At 55.2% G+C, this 20,604-nt stretch overlaps 1 protein-coding gene across 1 annotated transcript in view; it reads left to right on the top strand.

Moving 5' to 3' along the window:
• LOC140403259 (uncharacterized) overlaps positions 1-15,457 on the top strand; it is a 66,997-nt gene extending 51,540 nt beyond the window's left edge. Inside the window, exon 4 of the mRNA XM_072491036.1 lies at positions 11,255-15,457. Within this exon, the coding sequence (XP_072347137.1) occupies positions 11,255-11,787 (533 nt within the window). The 3' untranslated portion in view covers positions 11,788-15,457. The remainder of the gene's footprint in view (positions 1-11,254) is intronic.
• Positions 15,458-20,604: the final 5,147 nt, after the last annotated feature.

Here is a 20,604-nt window from a genome sequence, read left to right as displayed (position 1 = left end):
ACACACACTCACCGTCTCACACACATTCACTGTCACACACACCCTCACCGTCACTCACACACCCTCACCGTCACACACACACCCTCACTGTCACACACACTCACAGTCTCGCACACACCCTCACTGTCACACACACTCACAGTCTCGCACACACCCTCACTGTCACACACACACCCCTTCACCGTCACGCACACACACTCACTGGGCCTAGTTTCGGGAGACGTTCGGATAAGGAGGAGCAGTCTCTGTGTGAGTATAAAAACCTACTTTAACCCGGGGATCGCGGCCTAGTTTCGGGAGCCGTTCGGAGGAGGAGGAGCAGTCTCTGTGTGAATATAAAAACCTACTTTAACCCGGGGATCGCGGCCTAGTTTCAGCAGCCGTTTGGAGGAGGAGGAGCAGTCTCTGTGCGAGTATAAAAACCTACTTTGACCCGGGGATCGCGGCCTAGTTTCGGGAGCCGTTCGGAGGAGGAGGAGCAGTCTCTGTGTGAGTATAAAAACCTACTTTAACCCGGGGATCGCGGCCTAGTTTCGGGAGCCGTTCGGAGGAGGAGGAGCAGTCTCTGTGTGAGTATAAAAACCTACTTTAACCCGGGGATCGCGGCCTAGTTTCGGGAGCCGTTCGGAGGAGGAGGAGCCGTCACACACACACACTCACTGTCACACACACACTCACCGTCTCACACACACCCTCACTGTCACACACACCCTCACTGCCACACACACACTGTCACACACTCACACTCACTGTCACACACTCACTCACTGTCACACACACACTCACTGTCACACACACACTCACCGTCACACACACTCACCGTCACACACACACTCACCGTCACACACACTCACCGTCACACACACACTCACCGTCACACACACACCCTCACTGCCACACACACACTCACTGTCACACACACCGTCACACACACACCCTCACTGTCATACACACTCACTGTCACACACACACCCTCACTGTCACACACACACCCTCACTGTCACACACACACCCTCACTGACACACACACACCCTCACTGTCACACACTCTCTCACTGTCACACACTCTCTCACTGTCACACACTCTCTCACTGTCACACACACACTCACCATCACACACACACTCACTCTCACACACACCCTCACTGCCACACACACACTGTCACACACTCACACTCACTGTCACACACTCACTCACTGTCACACACACACTCACTGTCACACACACACTCACCATCACACACACTCACCGTCACACACACACTCACCGTCACACACACACCCTCACTGCCACACACACACTCACTGTCACACACACCGTCACACACACACCCTCACTGTCATACACACTCACTGTCACACACACACCCTCACTGTCTCACACACACCCTCACTGACACACACACACCCTCACTGTCACACACTCTCTCACTGTCACACACTCTCTCACTGTCACACACACACTCACCGTCACACACACACTCACTCTCACACACACCCTCACTGTCATACACACACTCACTGTCACACACACCGTCACAGTCATACACACTCACTGTCACACACACACCCTCACTGACAGACACACTCTCTCACTGCCACACACTCTCTCACTGTCACACACACACTCACCGTCTCACACACACTCACTGTCACACACACACTCACCGTCACACACACACCCTCACTGCCACACACACCCTCACTGCCACACACACACTCACTGTCACACACACCGTCACACACACACCCTCACTGTCATACACACCCACTGTCACACACTCTCTCACTGTCACACACACACTCACCGTCTCACACACACTCACTGTCACACACACCCTCACTGTCATACACACACCCTCACTGTCACACACACACTCACCGTCACACACACACTCACTCTCACACACACTCTCACTGTCACACACACAGCCTCACTGTCACACACACCGTCACACACACACCCTCACTGTCACACACACACCCTCACTGACACACACACTCTCTCACTGTCACACACTCTCTCACTGTCACACACACACTCACCGTCTCTCACACATTCACTGTCACACACACCCTCGCCGTCACACACACACCCTCACCGTCACACACACACCCTCACTGTCACACACACTCACAGTCTCGCACACACCCTCACTGTCACACACACTCGCAGTCTCGCACACACCCTCACTGTCACACACACACCCCTTCACCGTCACGCACACACACTCACTGGGCCTAGTTTCGGGAGCCGTTCGGCTAAGGAGGAGCAGTCTCTGTGTGAGTATAAAAACCTACTTTAACTCGGGGATCGCGGCCTAGTTTCGGGAGCCGTTCGGAGGAGGAGGAGCAGTCTCTGTGTGAATATAAAAACCTACTTTAACCCGGGGATCGCGGCCTAGTTTCAGCAGCCGTTTGGAGGAGGAGGAGCAGTCTCTGTGTGAGTATAAAAACCTACTTTGACCCGGGAATCGCGGCCTAGTTTCGGGAGCCGTTCGGAGGAGGAGGAGCAGTCTCTGTGTGAGTATAAAAACCTACTTTAACCCGGGGATCGCGGCCTAGTTTCGGGAGCCGTTCGGAGGAGGAGGAGCAGTCTCTGTGTGAGTATAAAAACCTACTTTAACCCGGGGATCGCGGCCTAGTTTCGGGAGCCGTTCGGAGGAGGAGGAGCAGCAGTCTCTGTGTGAGTATAAAAACCTACTTTAACCCGGGGATCGCGGCCTAGTTTCGGGAGCCGTTCGGAGGAGGAGGAGGAGCAGTCTCGGAGTATAAAAACCTAACGGTAACCTCCTGTTTTCCACTTTTATTTTCCAAAAATGACGTCAGAGGGAAGCTGTGATCTGATTGGTTGATAGCAAATCTGCCCCAAATTTTTAAAAAAACACAACTAAACTCAGAAACCTAAATTAAACTAATTAATTAATTCGAGATGGCTGGTCAGGTGATGTGCTTGAGCTGCTTGATGTGAGAGCTGACAGATCCCATTGCGAGCTGCAGCGACCACATCTGCAGTAAGTGTTGGCTGCTCGAAGAGCTCCGGCTCAGAGTTGATGAGCTGGAGTCTGAGCTTCAAACACTGAGGCACATCCGGGAGGGGGAGACTTACCTGGACACTGTGTTTCAGGAGGCAGTCACACCTGTCAGAGTAAGTAGTTTAAATCCTGCCAGTGGCCAGGGACAGCAGGGTGTGACTGCAAGTCAGGCAGGTAAAGGGAACCAGCAGTCAGGAACTCAGGAGCCTCAGCCCTTGACCCTGTCCAACAGGTATGAGGCACTTGCTCCCTGTGTGGATGGCGAACAGGGCTGCAGGATGGATGAGTCAGCTGACCAAGGCACCATGATTCAGCAGGCCATTCAAGGGGAGGGAGTAAATAGGCAAGTTGTAGTAGTAGGGGATTCTATTATCAGGGGGATAGATAGTATCCTTTGTGAGCAGGATAAAGAGTCCCGCATGGTATGTTGCCTGCCCGGTGCTAGGGTGCGGGACATCTCTGACCGGCTTGAAAGGATACTGGAGAGGGAGGGGGAGGATCCAGTTGTTGTGGTCCATGTCGGTACCAACAACATAGGCAAGTCTAGGAAAGAGGACCTGTTTAGAGATTATAAAGAGCTAGGATTCAAATTTAAAAAACAGGTCCTCAAGGGTCATAATCTCCAGATTACTGCCCGAGCCACGTGCAAATTGGCATAGGGAGGCAAGAATATGGGAAGTTAACACGTGGCTGAAAGAGTGGTGTGGGAAAGAGGGGTTCCTTTTCATGGGACACTGGCATCAGTTTTGGGACAGGGGGGACCTATACCGTTGGGATGGTCTCCAACTGAACCGAGCTGGGACCAGTGTTCTGGCGAAAAGAGTAAATAGGGTGGTCAATAGGACTTTAAACTAGAGATTGTGGGGGAAGGGAAAGTCAGGGAACCAAGAGGTGAAGTAATCAGTGGGAAGCGTAGCTGCTTAGGAATACAAAAAAGCAGAACTCAGGAGAGGTTACGATAGTCCCCATCTCACAAAATATGACACAGTGTATGGAAAGGCTCAGTAAACCAAGGTCCACCACACTAAGAAAACAAAAATGGAAGGTCAACAGAGAATTAAAGGTGCTATATTTAAATGCGCGCAGTGTACGGAACAAGGTAGATGAGCTTGTGGCCCAGATTGTGACTGGCAGGTATGATGTGGTAGGCATCACAGCGACATGGTTGTAGGGGGTTCATGACTGGCATTTAAACATCCAGGGATTCACAACCTATCGAAAAGACAGAGAGGTGGGCAGAGGGGGCGGGGTTGCCTTGTTAATTAGGAATGAAGTTAAATCAATAGCACTAAACGACATAGGGTCAGATGATGTGGAGTCTGTGTGGGTAGAGTTGAGGAACAACAAAGGCAAAAAAACCATAATGGGAGTTATGTACAGGCCCCCTAACAGTGGTCAGGACCGGGGGCACAAAATGCACCACGAAATAGAAAGGGCATGTCAGAAAGGCAAGGTCACAGTGATCATGGGGGACTTCAATATGCAGGTGGACTGGGTAAATAATGCTGCCAGTGGACCCAAAGAAAGGGAATTCATTGAATGTTTACAGGAGGGCTTTTTGGAACAGCTTGTGAAGGAGCCCACGAGGGAACAGGTCATTCTGGACTTAGTGTTATGTAATGAGCCAGACTTGATAAAAGATCGTAAAGTAAGGGAACACTTAGGAGGCAGTGATCATAATATGGTAGAATTCAGAATGCAATTTGAAAGAAAGAAGGTAGAATCAGATGTAAAGGTGTTACAGTTAAATAAAGGTAACTACAGGGGCATGAGGGAGGAACTGACGAAAATCGACTGGGAGCAGAGCCTAGTGGGAAAGACAGTAGAACAGCAATGGCAGGAGTTTCTGGGAGTAATTGAGGACACAGTACAGAGGTTCATCCCAAAGAAAATAAAGGTTATCGGGGGGGGGATTAGGCAGCCATGGCTGACAAAGGAAGTTAGGGAATGCATCAAAGCAAAAGAGAAAGCCTATAATGTGGCAAAGAGTAGTGGGAAGTCAGAAGATTGGGAAGGCTACAAAACCAAACAGAGGATAACAAAGAGAGAAATAAGGAAGGAGAGGATCAAATATGAAGGTCGGCTAGCCAGTAACATTAGGAATGTTAGTAAAAGTTTCTTTAAATATATTAAAAACAAACGGGAGGCAAAAGTAGACATTGGGCCGCTCCAAAATGACGCTGGTACTCTAGTGATGGGAGACAAGGAAATAGCTGAGGAACTAAATAAGTACTTTGCATCAGTCTTCACAGTAGAAGACATGAGTAATATCCCAACAATTCAGGAGAGTCAGGGGGCAGAGTTGAATCACAAAGGAGAAAGTGCTAGAGAAACTAAGAGGTCTAAAAATTGATAAATCTCCGGGCCCAGATGGGCTACATCCTAGAGTTCTAAAGGAGATAGCTGAAGAAATAGTGGAGGCGTTAGTTATGATCTTTCAAAAGTCACTGAAGTCAGGGAAAGTCCCAGAGGATTGGAAAATCGCTGTTGTAATCCCCCTGTTCAAGAAGGGAACAAGAAAAAAGATGGAAAATTATAGGCCAATCAGCCTAACCTCGGTTGTTGGCAAGATTCTAGAATCCATCGTTAAGGATGAGATTTCTAAATTCTTGGAAGTGCAGGGTCGGATTAGGACAAGTCAGCATGGATTTAGTAAGGGGACGTCATGCCTGACAGACCTGTTAGAGTTCTTTGAAGAGATAACAAATAGGTTAGACCAAGGAGAGCCAATGGATGTTATCTATCTTGACTTCCAAAAGGCCTTTGATAAGGTGCCTCACGGGAGACTGCTGAGTAAAATAAGGGCCTGTGGTATTCGAGGCAAGGTACATGGATTGACGATTGGCTGTCAGGCAGAAGGCAGAGAGTTGGGATAAAAGGTTCTTTTTCGGAATGGCAACCGGTGACGAGTGGTGTCCCCCAGGGTTAAGTGTTGGGGCCACAGCTGTTCTCTTTATATATTAACGATCTAGATGACGGGACTGGGGGCATTCTGGCTAAATTTGCCGATGATACAAAGATAGGTGGAAGGGCAGGTAGTATTGAGGAGGTGGGGAGGCTGCAGAAAGATTTAGACAGTTTAGGAGAGTGGTCCAAGAAATGGCTGATGAAATTCAACGTGGGCAAGTGTGAGGTCTTGCACTTTGGAAAAAAGAATAGAGGCGTGGACTATTTTCTAAACGGTGACAAAATTCATAATGCTGAAGTGCAAAGGGACTTGGGAGTCCTAGTCCAGGATTCTCTAAAGGTAAACTTGCAGGTTGAGTCCGTAATTAAGAAAGCAAATGCAGCGATTTTCATTTCAATTTTCATTTCATGTTGTCATTTATCTCAAGAGGCTTGGAATATAAAAGCAGGGATGTACTTCTGAAGCTTTATAAAGCACTAGTTAGTCCCCATTTAGAATACTGTGAGCAATTTTGGGCCCCACACCTCAGGAAGGACATACTGGCACTGGAGTGGGTCCAGCGGAGATTCACACGGATGATCCCAGGAATGGTAGGCCTAACATACGATGAATGTCTGAGGATCCTGGGATTATATTCATTGGAGTTTAGGAGGTTGAGGGGAGATCTAATAGAAACTTACAAGATAATGAATGGCTTAGATAGGGTGGACGTGGGGAAGTTGTTTCCATTAGCAGGGGAGACTAGGACCCGGGGGCACAGCCTTAGAATAAAAGGGAGTCACTTTAGAACAGAGATGAGGAGAAATTTCTTCAGCCAGAGAGTGGTGGGTCTGTGGAATTCATTGCCACAGAGGGCGGTGGAGGCCGGGACGTTGAGTGTCTTTAAGACAGAAGTTGATAAATTCTTGATTTCTCGAGGAATTAAGGGCTATGGAGAGAGAGCGGGTAAATGGAGTTGAAATCAGCCGTGATTAAATGGTGGAGTGGACTCGATGGGCCGAATGGCTTTACTTCCACTCCTATGTCTTATGGACACACACACACACTCACTGTCACACACACACACTCACTGTCACACACACACACACACACACTCACTGTCACACACACACCCTCACTGTCACACACACACTCACTGTCACACACACACCCTCACTGTCACACACACACCCTCACTGTCACACACACACTCACTGTCACACACACACCCTCACTGTCACACACACACCCTCGCTATCACACACACACTCACTGTCACACACACACCCTCACTGTCACACACACACACACACACTCACTGTCACACACACACCCTCACTGTCACACACACACCCTCACTGTCACACACACACCCTCACTGTCACACACACACACTCACTGTCACACAGACACACACACACTCACTGTCACACACACACCCTCACTGTCACACACACACACACAGACACACACTCACTGTCACACACACACCCTCACTGTCACACACACACACACACACTCACTGTCACACACACACACTCACTGTCACACACACACACACTCACTGTCACACACACACCCTCACTGTCACACACACACCCTCACTGTCACACACACACACACACTCACTGTCACACACACACGCTCACCATCACACACACCCTCACTGTCACACCCACACTCACTGTCACACACACTCACTGTCACACACACACCCTCACTGTCACACACACACACACTCACTGTCACACACACACCCTCACTGTCACACACACACACACAGACACACACTCACTGTCACACACACACCCTCACTGTCTCACACACACACACACACACTCACTGTCACACACACACACTCACTGTCACACACACACACTCACTGTCACACACACACCCTCACTGTCACACACACACCCTCACTGTCACACACACACACACACTCACTGTCACACACACACGCTCACCGTCACACACACACCCTCACTGTCACACCCACACTCACTGTCACACACACTCACTGTCACACACACACCCTCACTGTCACACACACACACACTCACTGTCACACACACACCCTCACCGTCACACACACACACTCGCTGTCACACACACACCCTCACTGTCACACACACTCACAGTCTCGCACACACCCTCACTGTCACACACACTCACAGACTCGCACACACCCTCACTGTCACACACACCCCTTCATCGTCACACACACACTCACTGACACACACACACTCACTGTCACACACACACCCTCACCGTCACACACACACCCTCACTGTCACACACACACCCTCACTGTCAACCCCCCCTCACTGTCTGACACACACACTCACTGTTACACACACACCCTCGCTGTCACACATACACGCTCACTGTCACACACACACACCCTCACTGTCACACACACACCCTCACTGTCACACACTCACACTCACTGTCACACACACACACCCTCACTGTCACACACATACACCCTCACTGTCACACACACACACTCACTGTCACACACACACACACTCACTGTCACACACACACACCCTCACTGTCACACACACACACACCCTCACTGTCACACACACCCTCACTGTCACACACACCCTCACTGTCACACACACACACCCTCACTGTCACACACACACCCTCACTGTCACACACACACTCTCACTGTCACATACACACACCCTCGCTGTCACACACCCTCACTGTCACACACACTCACTGTCACACACACACACACACTCACTGTCACACACACTCACTGTCACACACACACACACTCACTGTCACACACACACCCTCGCTGTCACACACACATCCTCGCTGTCACACACACACACTCGCTGTCACACACACACACCCTCACTGTCACACTCACACTCACTGTCACACACACACCCTCGCTGTCACACACACCCCTTCACCGTCACACACACTCACTGACACACCCACACTCACTGTCACACACACACTCTCACTGTCACACACACCCCTTCACCATCACACACACACTCACCGTCACACACACACACACTCACTGTCACACACACACTCACTCACACACACACTCACTGTCACACACACACACACACACACTCACTGTCACACACACAGATACACTCACATCAGTGCACTCACCACAGCACCGTCCCCTCACCAGAACTGCCTCAAATTTGCTCCCCCCATCACCCCCAGAAATAGGCATTTTGGGCCTTTGAGCCTGCCCCGCCAGTCAATATGACCATGGCAGGTCCTCGATCTGAACGCCGTTATCCCTCTTTCTCCGCATACCCCTCAATGCCATTAAAACCTGAAGCATAATCCATCTCTTTCTTGAATACATTCAGTGACTTGGCCTCCACGCCCTCTGTGGTGGAGAACTCCACATGTTCCCCACCCTCTGAGTGAAGGAATGTTTGCTCGTCTCGGTCCTCAATGTTCTACCTCGTATCCTGACACTGTTTCCCCAGGTTCCAGATTCCCCAGCTGGGGGAAAATCCTTCCTGCATCTCGTCTGTCCACTCCTGTTACAATTTTATATGTTTCAATCAGATCTCCTCTCATCGTTCTCAGCTCTCTTGAATCCAGGCCTAGTCGAGCGAATCCCTCCTCACAGGACTGTCCCACCAACCCCGGTATCAGCTCAGTGATCCCCCGCTGCGCTCCCTTTATGGGAAGCCTATCCGTCCTCGGGTAGAAAGACCAAAACTGTACTCAATACTCCAGGTGTGGTCTCACCAAGGACCTGTATAACTACAGTAAAACATCCCTGCTTCTGAACTCCAATCCTCTTGCAATGATGGCCAACATACCATTTGCCTTCCCAAATGCTTCCAGCACCTGCTTCCCCGCTTTCATTGACCAGTGTACAGAGAACTTGGGAGAAGGAATTAGGCCTTTCAGCCCATCCAGCCTGCTACACCACTCAGGTAATGGCTGGTCAAGGTTGTACCTCAAACTCCACTTTACTACCTCCTCCTCGTAACCCTGGACTGACTCGTCCATCGGGAATTCGTCAAACCTAGCCTTGAATAAATTTAATGACACTACCTCCACTGTTTTCTGGGTAAGTTCCACATACCCTCTGGGAGAAAGAATACCTCTTCATCTCAATCTTAAACGGTCAACCTCTAATTCTCCAACTTTGTGTGCCATGGTTGTAGTCTCTCCCGCAAGTCGAAACAACCTCCGGGGATCCCTACCCTATCAAATCCCCTCAGGATCTTATATGTTTCAGTGAGATCACACCTGAGACGGTTTTGGTCCCCTTACCTAAGGAAAGATATACCGGCATTGGAGGTAGTCCAGAGGAGATTCACTGGGTCACTGCCGGGTATGGAGGGATTTTCTTATGAGGAGACGTTGAGTGGGTCGGGCCTGTGCTCATTGGAGTTTAGAATGAGGGAGGTGACCTTATTGAGACATATCGGATTCTCAGGGGGGTTTGACTGGATCACTGCTGAGAGGTTGTTACCCCTTGTGGGACCAGAGGGCATCATCTCAGTCAGGGGGTCTCCCATTTCAGACAGAGATGAGGAGGAATTCCTTCTCTCAGAGGGTAGTGAATCTGTGGAATTCTTTACCGCAGAGAGCTGTAGAGGCTGGGTCGTTAGATATGTTCAAGGCTGGGGCAGCACGGTGGCGCAGTGGTTAGCACTGCAGCGTCACGGCGCCGAGGTCCCAGGTTTGATCCCGGCATCTGGGTCACTGTCCGTGTGGCGTTTGCACATTCTCCCCGTGTTTGCGTGGGTTTCGCCCCCACAACCCAAAGATGTGCAAGGTAGGTGGATTGAACACGCTAAATTGCCCCTTCATTGGAAAAAATGAATTGGGGACTCTAAATTTTAAAAAGTATGTTCAAGGCTGAGATAGACAGGTTTTTAATCAGGGAGGGAATCGAGGGTTATGGGGATAGGGTGGGAAAGTGGAGTTGAGGATTATCATATCAGATCAGCCATGATCGCATTAAATGGCGGAGCAGACACGATGGGCCGAATGGCCTACTTCTGCTCTTATGTCTTATAGCCTTATGGTCACCTCTCATTTTTCCAAACTCCAATGGGTATAGGCCCAGATTATTCAACCTTTCTTCATTCCCCCTCCTCCCAGGAATGAGTCAAGTGGTCCGCCACTGAACAACTGCTTCTAACGCAATTATATCCTTTTTTCAAACTAGGAGACCACAGCAGCGCAGATGTGGCGTCACCAAGGCAGTAAACCTTGCCTACTGTCATATTCCATTCCCCTTGGGAGTGCGACTCTGAGTGATGATGGGTACAGAGGACTCGAAAGCTGACTAAATCACTTCTCTGCTTTGCAGGCCCCCCTCAGAAAATCGTGCGTCGCATGTTCACCAACAGCCGGGAGCGGTGGAGGCAGCAGAACGTCAACGGGGCCTTCTCGGACCTGCGCAAGCTCATCCCCACCCACCCGCCCGACAAGAAGCTGAGCAAGAACGAGATCCTGCGCCTGGCCATGAAGTACATCAACTTCCTGGTCAAGCTGCTCAACGACCAGGCCCTGCAGCAGGAGCCCGAGGAGAAACTGTGCCCCGCCGTCAAGAAGAACGGGCTGTGCGGTCCCCTGGCCCCGGCCGTGCCCCCGAGGGACTCCGGCGCGGAGGGGGCGCCAGCTCCGGAGTCTTTAACCATTCCGCAAAAGCTGGGCTTGATGGCGGTGTCCGCGATGGCCCTGAGGAGGCAACTGTCATCCGTCACCACCACAACATCGCCGTCGTCCAGTTGCTACGGCGACGGGGGGAGTCCGAACACTGAAGAGGAGGATCAGGAGCATTTAATAAAGACAGAGCCAGGCACACAGGAACCATCTTTCGTCTCCACAGCTCACCGATGATCCACAACGATAATGAACCAGAGGACAACAAGCGAGTGAGGGACCATGATTCCTGCCGTTTGTTCATTCCCCCTTGGACAGGCTTCAAAGAGCACTCAGAATTGAACGATTAATGTCGAGCCGAGGGACTGGAGGGTCGCTTTAATGCCCGCCTAATGGATCACTGGGCATATCAGTTAGTTCGAAGCTTACCTTTGTGAATCCAGGGCAGCATTCTCAGAGTGGACAAAGAAAACCTGTCCGGGTCGCCCCTCAGTCAGGGGCAGGCGGAAGGCGGGGAACGTTTGGAGGTGATCGATTCTGGACAACGTTGCCTCTTTGTTGACTGTGCCTATTCTGTGAAGGCGTAGCTGCCTGGACGATCATTTTGGCAAACGGCATAATGTTCCAGTGTATTTGTAAACAGCGAAGGCACTTGGTGTCGTGTGAAGGGGCCCACTTAGTCACCCGAGGATACTGGGTCAACGAGAGTGTGATAGCGTGTTACCGACCACAAATGTGACCGGGCAAGGAGTCTGACTGTTGGCGTCAACCTAATCTGCCTCCCCTCCACCCCCCCCCCCCGCCCCGCAACCAAAGTTTTTTGTGACGCAGTGGGTTGGCAGCCCTGTCTGTGAGCCAGAAGCTGCGGGTTCGAGTCCCACCCCAGGACTTGACGGCCGAGGAAGGTGCGTCCGTGACGCAGCCAAACCAGGTTGAGCGCGTCAGCCTGAGAAACCTTCCAAGCACACGCCAAGGGTTGGCGGTAAGGTGGGGGGAGCCTCCTAGTCAGCCGCGTGCTGGAAAGAATGTGGGCGCCTCCAGCCATCACTATGCCTAGCTCGGCCACTGAACTGTAAGACACCCCCCATCACCAATCCCCACCCCATCTAAAGGGTCCGGGGGGGGGGGGTGATGGGGTGGAGGTGTGGATTGGGTAAACATGGGAACAAATCCTCCATACATCAGGAAAAAGCACCAGCTTGTTCCCCCTCAAGTGGGTTTAGGATTTCCCAATGTAAGGTTCACTGAGAATATCATCTCCCTCGCCACCTACATGGTGACCCACGCTATTGGCTAATCCCCAGCTGTGAGAGGCTGGCAGGAAGGCCCGGTGCGCCGGTTGGCCACACGGGTGAACATCATCTTGCCGCAGGTTTCAAGACACGTCAGGGCCTTGGTTATCTTCAAGGACCCCCAGGCGTCAGGCCATTTCTCACCTCCCTCATCCGGGGCCCGCTGCGGTTCACAAGAACTTCCCCCAGGAAACACGCACATTATAGGAACAGACCGTCACAGGAGCCGGTGGTGTCGTGTGTATTTCAAATGCCCAAAATCCATTGGATGCACCCCAGCGAGCAGCGAGGTAGTGAGCAGAATGTTGCCATGTCTGATCTGACACCTGAGGCAAATGGACTTCCAACTGTTTGACAAACAGTCCCTGTAGCACAATCAATCACTCACGAGGCGAGATGAGATGGAGTCAATCGATGGCTTTATTACGCAGACTTGTTCCCCAGCAGCTCGGTTATAGAATGCGGCTGCTGGGAGAACCCGGGCTCTTATACTCCGCCTTACTGGGTGGAGCCAGTAGACGGCAGATCCAATCAGGACCCAGTGTCTGTCCGCCAATAGGCTCTCGGCATCACAGGGTACCGTAATACCACCACAGTCCCCCCAGCAGTGATTTTCCCCAAATCGGCTAATTAATAGGTAGAGGGTGGGTCTGCAATTAAGGGCGGGGGAGGGGGCCAGAGCCTAGAAGCTGATGGGCCAATAGGGGCCCTTGCAACTCTGCAAGAGACGAAGCCTGTAGTTCGGATAGAAGGAGGAGGGGGGGGGCGGGTCTCCATTTTGGGACCTCCTCTCTCTCCATCGTTTTGAACGTTTACATTTAGAAATGCCCTCAGCAAGCGGGCTAACATTGTGCAGAGGGGGAGGGAAGGAAAGGACTCCAGCAGGCAGCTGACGTGGTCCCCGAATCCTAGATGGGCATATAGCTGGGAAATTCCCGTCGGCCTCTGCCGATAATTGGCCTTTAACGTCCATGAATTGCCGAACGGGCAGGTGTGGGCAGGTGGGCTGCTGACCCCCAAACCCCGCCTCTGCAAGAATGGCCCAAAGGTCGGGATGGAAGACCTGCAGGACAAACGTGCCACCTGAGCGCCTCACTGATGCCCCATCAAGGGTTACCGAGGCGTACATCTCCAGAACCACAGCACCCAAACACACATTGAGCGGGATTTTCCACTCACAACCCCCCCAACACCCCCACCCCGGCGTGTTTCCTGGTGGCGGAGGTGGGGCCCCTTCCGCCAGCAGGAACGGCCGAAAAATCCCGGAGCTTGGCTGTGGACACAGAAAGGACGCACTTGTGGAGAGTAATTTTCATCGGCCATTAAGGCTCTCGTTGGGTTCCTGAATTTCAACAGCCCCGCTTGCGAGGGGTTTACGCCAAGACTGGATACCTCAACAATTGGGGAGGGGTTTCAGTTCCATACAAGCCATTCCTCACCCCGAAGACCACAACCATTCTGCTTTTAAGTTTGCCCAAACCACGCCAGGCGAAAGCCGGTGAACAACATTTGTGTACGCGGTTGAATCAGATGGATATCACGTTTCTAAAGAATGCCGGAACGAACCACTCCACTGCTTCAAAGATTCAAGGCAAACCCTGTCATCTGATTGGCAGTTCTCCTGTGACCTCTGAACTTCAACCTCTTCGTGCATCACGATCCTGCTCGATCATTGTCACCTCCCTTCTGAAATCCACATATATCTCCTGCCATTCTCCTTCTCCCCTCTGCGTACCCCCAGTAGCCCTCATCTATAAACATGGGCCTGTACCGAGGGTTAACCACAAGGTCAGAAAAGCAGAGTCACAAAGTCCCCGTTTAGGCCGAAGCCTCTTGAGTGAGCTGGTGGGAATTGTCAGTTTTCCTCGTTGATGAGGGAGGAGGACAACTTGGCCAGGACTCCTCACGAGCGGGTGCGCCGATGTACCCGTGATGGCGAAGGAAGCGGCCCGTAAATCGCGGCTCAGGGGTCTCCGTAATGTATCCAGCTCCTTGCGCTGGATTAAAAAAAAAAATCCCGAGGCCCAAGACGTGCAGGTTGGATGGATTGTCCAGGCTAAAATTGGCCCTTCGTGTTCAAAGGACGTGCGGGTTAGGTGGGGTCGGGCGGGGTCGGGCGAGGGAGTGGGCCAGAATATGGGTGCTCTTTCAGAGGGTCGGTGCAGACTCGATGGGCCGAACTGCCTCCTTGTAGGGATTCTATGATTCTCAGATGCAATGGCACAGTGAAGGAGGGTTCCAATTTTGGCAGGTGTAGAGAGGTAACAATAAACAGGAGCGACGTGTGCAGGACTTGGCTTCAATGGTATCCATGCTGCATTAATTACCAGTGCTGACTGTCCTCGAGGTATCTTACCAGCACTCTCACACAACCTCCCCCCCTCTCCAAACAGTGGGGAGATCCAATTTAAAATCATTTCTGGGAAACAGAAAATAAAATCATAAAAATAGCATCACATGTCCAATCGTGTGTCTGCTGAGTGAATTCGAGAACCTTCCTCTGTCTCCGCAGATGTGCGGAATATATATTGTAATCAATGTCACAATTTGTCATCACCTGCTGTTCTATTTATTATGTGTGAAGTGTTTTCAAAAATAAAAAAATAAAAAAATCATTCACGATGCCGGTTGTCGCTCTGTTTCAAAAAAAAAACCATTCCGACTTGTGAACCATGGTGGTGCTGCGGATCGTAAGGACCCGAAGGCGGATGGGCAGAAGTAGGCCATTCGGCCCATCGAGTCTGATCTGATGTGACCGTCCTCAGCTCCACTTTCCCGCCTCAGCTACATCTCACTTGATTGCCTTAGGATTGAACATCTGTCTGTCTCAGCCTTCGACACACGTAACATAGAATCCCTACAGCACAGAAGGAGGCCGTCCTGCCCATTAAGTCTGCACCGACCCTTCGAATGAGCACTCCACCCACTTGCACTCTCCCCCCATTCACCCTTCCCCATCCCCACCAGAACCCCAAACCTAACCTATTGGACACTAAGCGCAATTTAGCGTGGCCAATCCACCTAATCTGCAGATGAAAAATGAAATGAAAATCGCGCTCCAACAGTGCGCCGCTCCAACAGTGCGGCGCTCCAACAGTGCGGCACTCCCGACAGTGCGGCGCTCCAACAGTGCGGCACTCCGACAGTGCGGCGCTCCAACAGTGTGGCGCTCCACCACTGCGGCGCTCCAACAGTGCGGCGCTCCAACACTGCGGCGCTCCAACAGTGCGGCGCTCCAACAGTGCGGCGCTCCAACAGTATGGCGCTCCAACAGTACGGCGCTCCAACACTGCGGCGCTCCAACAGCGCGGCGCTCCAACAGAGCGGCGCTCCAACACTGCGGCGCTCCAACACTGCGGCGCTCCAACAGTGCGGCACTCCAACAGTGCTGCGCTCCAACACTGCGGCGCTCCAACAGTGCGGCACTCCAACAGCGCGGCGCTCCAACACTGCGGCGCTCCAACAGTGCGGCACTCCAACAGTGCGGCGCTCCAACACTGCGGCGCTCCAACAGCGCGGCACTCCAACAGTGCGGCTTTCCAACAGTGCAGCTTTCCAATAGTGCGGCACTCCAACACTGCGGCGCTCCAACAGTGCGGCGCTCCAACAGTGCGGCGCTCCAACAGTGCTGCGCTCCAACAGTGCGGCGCTCCAACAGTGCGGCTTTCCAACAGTGCAGCTTTCCAACCGTGCGGCACTCCAACAGTGCGGCACTCCAACAGTGCGGCACTCCCGACAGTGCGGCGCTCCAACAGTGTGGCACTCCGACAGTGCGGCGCTCCAACAGTACGGCGCTCCAACACTGCGGCGCTCCAACACTGCGGCACTCCAACAGCACGGCACTCCAACAGCGCAGCGTTCCAACAGTGAGGCGCTCCAACAGTGCTGCGCTCCAACAGTGCGGCGCTCCAACGTGCGGCGCTCCAACAGTGCGGCGCTCCAACAGTGCGGCGCTCCAACAGCGCGGCATTCCAACAGTGCGGAGCTCCGACAGTGCGCCGCTCCGACAGTGCGCCGCTCCAACAGTGCGGCGCTCCAACAGCACGGCACTCCAACAGCGCGGCGCTCCAACACTGCGGCACTCCAACAGCGCGGCGCTCCAACACTGCGGCACTCCAACAGCGCGGCACTCCAACAGCGCGGCGCTCCAACAGCGCGGCGCTCCAACAGTGCGGCACTCCAACAGCGCGGCACACCAACAGCGCGGCGCTCCAACAGTGCGGCTCTCCAACAGCACGGCGCTCCAACAGCGCGGCGCTCCAACAGCGCGGCGATCCAACAGCGGGGCGCTCCAACAGCGCGGCGCTCCAACAGCGCGGCGCTCCAACAGCGCGGCGCTCCAACAGCGCGGCGCTCCAACAGCGCGGCGCTCCAACAGCGCGGCACTTTAACAATGCGTCGCTCCAACAGCGGGGCGCTCCAACAGCGCGGCTCTCCAACAGTGCGGCGCTCCAACAGCGCGGCGCTCCAACAGCGCGGCGCTCCAACAGCGCGGCGCTCCAACAGCGCGGCGGTCCCACAGCGCGGCGGTCCAACAGCGCGGCGCTCCAACAGCGCGCCACTCCAACAGCGCGGTGCTCCAACAGCGCGCAGCTCCAACAGCGCGGCGCTCCAACAGCGCGGCGGTCCAACTGCGCGGCGGTCCAACAGCGCGGCGCTCCAACAGCGCAGCGCGGCGCTTCAACAGCGCGGCGCTCCAATAGCGCGGCGCTCCAACAGCACGGCGCTCCAACAGCGCGGCTCTCCAACAGCGCGGCGGTCCAACAGCGCGGCGCTCCAACAGCGCGGCGCTCCAACAGCGCGGCACTTTAACAGCGCAGCGCTCCAACAGCGCGGCACTCCAACAGCGCGGCGCTCCAACAGCGCGGCGCTCCGACAGCGCGGCACTTTAACAGCGCGGCGCTCCAACAGCGCGGCACTCCAACAGCGCGGCGCTCCAACAGCGCGGCTCTTCAACAGCGCGGCGCTCCAACAGCGCGGCACTTTAACAGCGCAGCGCTCCAACAGCGCGGCACTCCAACAGCGCGGCGCTCCAACAGCGCGGCGCTCCAACAGCGCGGCGCTCCAACAGCGCGGCACTTTAACAGCGCGGCGCTCCAACAGCGCGGCACTCCAACAGCGCGGCGCTCCTACAGCGCGGCACTTTAACAGCGCGCCGCTCCAACAGCGCGCCCCTCCAACAGCGCGGCGGTCCAACAGCGCGGCGGTCCAACAGCGCGGCGCTCCAACAGTACGGCGCTCCAACAGCGCGGCTCTCCAACAGCGCGGCGGTCCATCAGCGCGGCGGTCCAACAACGCGGCGGTCCAACAGCGCGGCGCTCCAACAGTGCGGCGCTCCCAACAGCGCGGCGGTCCAACAGTGCGCGCTCCAACAACGCGGCGGTCCAACAGCGCGGCGCTCTAACAGCGCGGCGCTCCAACAGCGCGGCGGTCCAACAGCGCGGCGGTCCAGCAGTGCGGCGGTCCAACAGCGCGGCGGTCCAACAGCGCGGCGGTCCAACAGCGTGGCGCTTTAACAACGCGGCGCTCCAACAGCGCGGCGCTCTAACAGCGCGGCGCTCCAACAGTGCGGCGCTCCAACAGTGCGGCACTCCAACAGCGCGGCGCTCCAACAGCGCGGCGCTCCAACAGCGCACCGCTTCAACGGTGTGGCCCTCCAACACTGCGGCGCTCCATCAGTGCGGCACTCCAACAGCGCGGCTCTCCAACAGCGCGGCTCTCCAACAGCGCGGCGCTTCAACAGCGCAGCGGTCCAACAGCGCGGCGCTCCAACAGCGCGGCACTTTAACAGCGCGGCGCTCCAACAGCGCGGCGCTCCAACAGCGCGGCGCTCCAACAGCGCGGCGCTCCAACAGCGCAGCGCTCCAACAGCGCAGCGCTCCAACAGCGCGGCGCTCCAACAGCGCGGCGCTCCAACAGCGCGGCGCTCCAACAGTGCGGCGCTCGAACAGCGCGGCGCTCCAACAGTGCGGCGCTCCAACAGTGCGGCGCTCAAACAGTGCTGCGCTCCAACAGTGCGGCGCTCCTACAGTGTGGCGCTCCAACAGTGCGGCGCTCCCACAGTGCGGTGCTCCAACAGTGCGGCACTCCAACAGCGCGGAACTCAAACAGCGCGGCATTCCAACAGCGCGGAGTTCCGACTGTGCGGCGCTCCGACAGTGCGGCACTCCAACAGTGCGGTGCTCCAACAGTGAGGCACTCCAACAGCGCGGCGCTCCAACAGCGCGGCACTCCAACAGCACGGCGCTCCAACACTGCGGCACTCCAACAGCGCGGCGCTCCAACAGCGCGGCGCTCCAACAGCGCGGCGCTCCAACAGTGCAGCTTTCCAACAGTGCGGCGCTCCAACAGTGCGGCGCTCCAACAGTGCGGCGCTCCAACAGTGCGGCGCTCCAACAGTGCGTCTTTCCAACAGTGCGGCGCTCCAACAGTGCGGCGCTCCAACATTGCCCGTTTCCAACAGCGCTGCACTCCAACAGCGCGGCTCTCCAACAGCGCTGCACTCCAACAGCGCGGCACTCCATCAGCGCGGCTTTCCAACAGCGCGGCTCTCAAACAGCGCGGCACTCCAACAGCGCGGCTCTCCAACAGCGCGGCTTTCCAACAGTGCGGCACTCCAAGAGCACGGCACTCCAACAGCGCGGAACTCCAACAGCGTGGCGCTCCAACACAGCGGCGCTCCAACAGCGCGCGCTCCAACAGCGCGGCGCTCTAACAGCGCGGCGCTCCAAAAGAGCGGCGCTCCAACAGTGCGGCGCTCCAACAGTGCGGCTTTCCAACAGTGCGGCTTTCCAACAGTGCGGCTTTCCAACAGTGCGGCGCTCCAACAGTGCGGCGCTCCAACAGTGCGGCGCTCGAACAGTGCGGCGCTCCAACAGCGCGGCGCTCCAACAGTGCTGCGCTCCAACAGTGCGGCGCTCCAACAGTGCTGCGCTCCAACAGTGCGGCCCTCCAACAGTGCGGCGCTCCAACAGTGCGGCGCTCCAACAGCGCGGCACTCCAACAGCGCGGCATTCCAACAGTGCGGAGCTCCGACTGTGCGGCGCTCCAACAGTGCGGCGCTCCAACAGTGCGGCGCTCCAACAGTGCGGCGCTCCAACAGCACGGCGCTCCAACACTGCGGCGCTCCAACAACACGGCGCTCCAACACTGCGGCACTCCAACAGCGCAGCGCTCCAACAGCGCGGCGCTCCAACAGCGCGGCGCTCCAACAGCGCGGTGGTCCAACATCTCGGCGCTCCAACAGCGCAGCGCGGCGCTTCAACAGCGCGGCGCTGCAACAGCGCGGCGCTCCAACAGCGCGGCGCTCCAACAGCGCGGCTCTCCAACAGCGCGGCGCTCCAACAGCCCGCCGCTCCAACAGCCCGACGCTCCAACAGCGTGGCACTCCAACAGCGCGGCGCTCCAACAGCGCGGCGCTCCAACAGCGCGGCTCTCCAACAGCGCGGCAGTCCAACAGAGCGGCGCTCCAACAGTGCGGCGCTCCAACAGCGCGGCGCTCCAACAGCGCGGCGCTCCAACAGTGCGGCGGTCCAACAGCGCGGCGCTCCAACAGCGCGGCACTTTAACAGTGCGGCGCTCCAACAGCGGGGCGCTCCAACAGCGCGGCTCTCCAACAGTGCGGCGCTACAACAGCGCGGCGCTCCAACAGCGCGGCGCTACAACAGCGCGGCTCTCCAACAGTGCGGCGCTACAACAGCGCGGCTCTCCAACAGCGGGGCGCTCCAACAGCGCGGCTCTCCAACAGTGCGGCGCTACAACA

Source organism: Scyliorhinus torazame, chromosome 27 (genome assembly GCF_047496885.1).
Source record: "Scyliorhinus torazame isolate Kashiwa2021f chromosome 27, sScyTor2.1, whole genome shotgun sequence".
Taxonomy (NCBI): Eukaryota; Metazoa; Chordata; class Chondrichthyes; order Carcharhiniformes; family Scyliorhinidae; genus Scyliorhinus; species Scyliorhinus torazame.
This window is presented reverse-complemented; position numbering and strand designations above follow the sequence as displayed.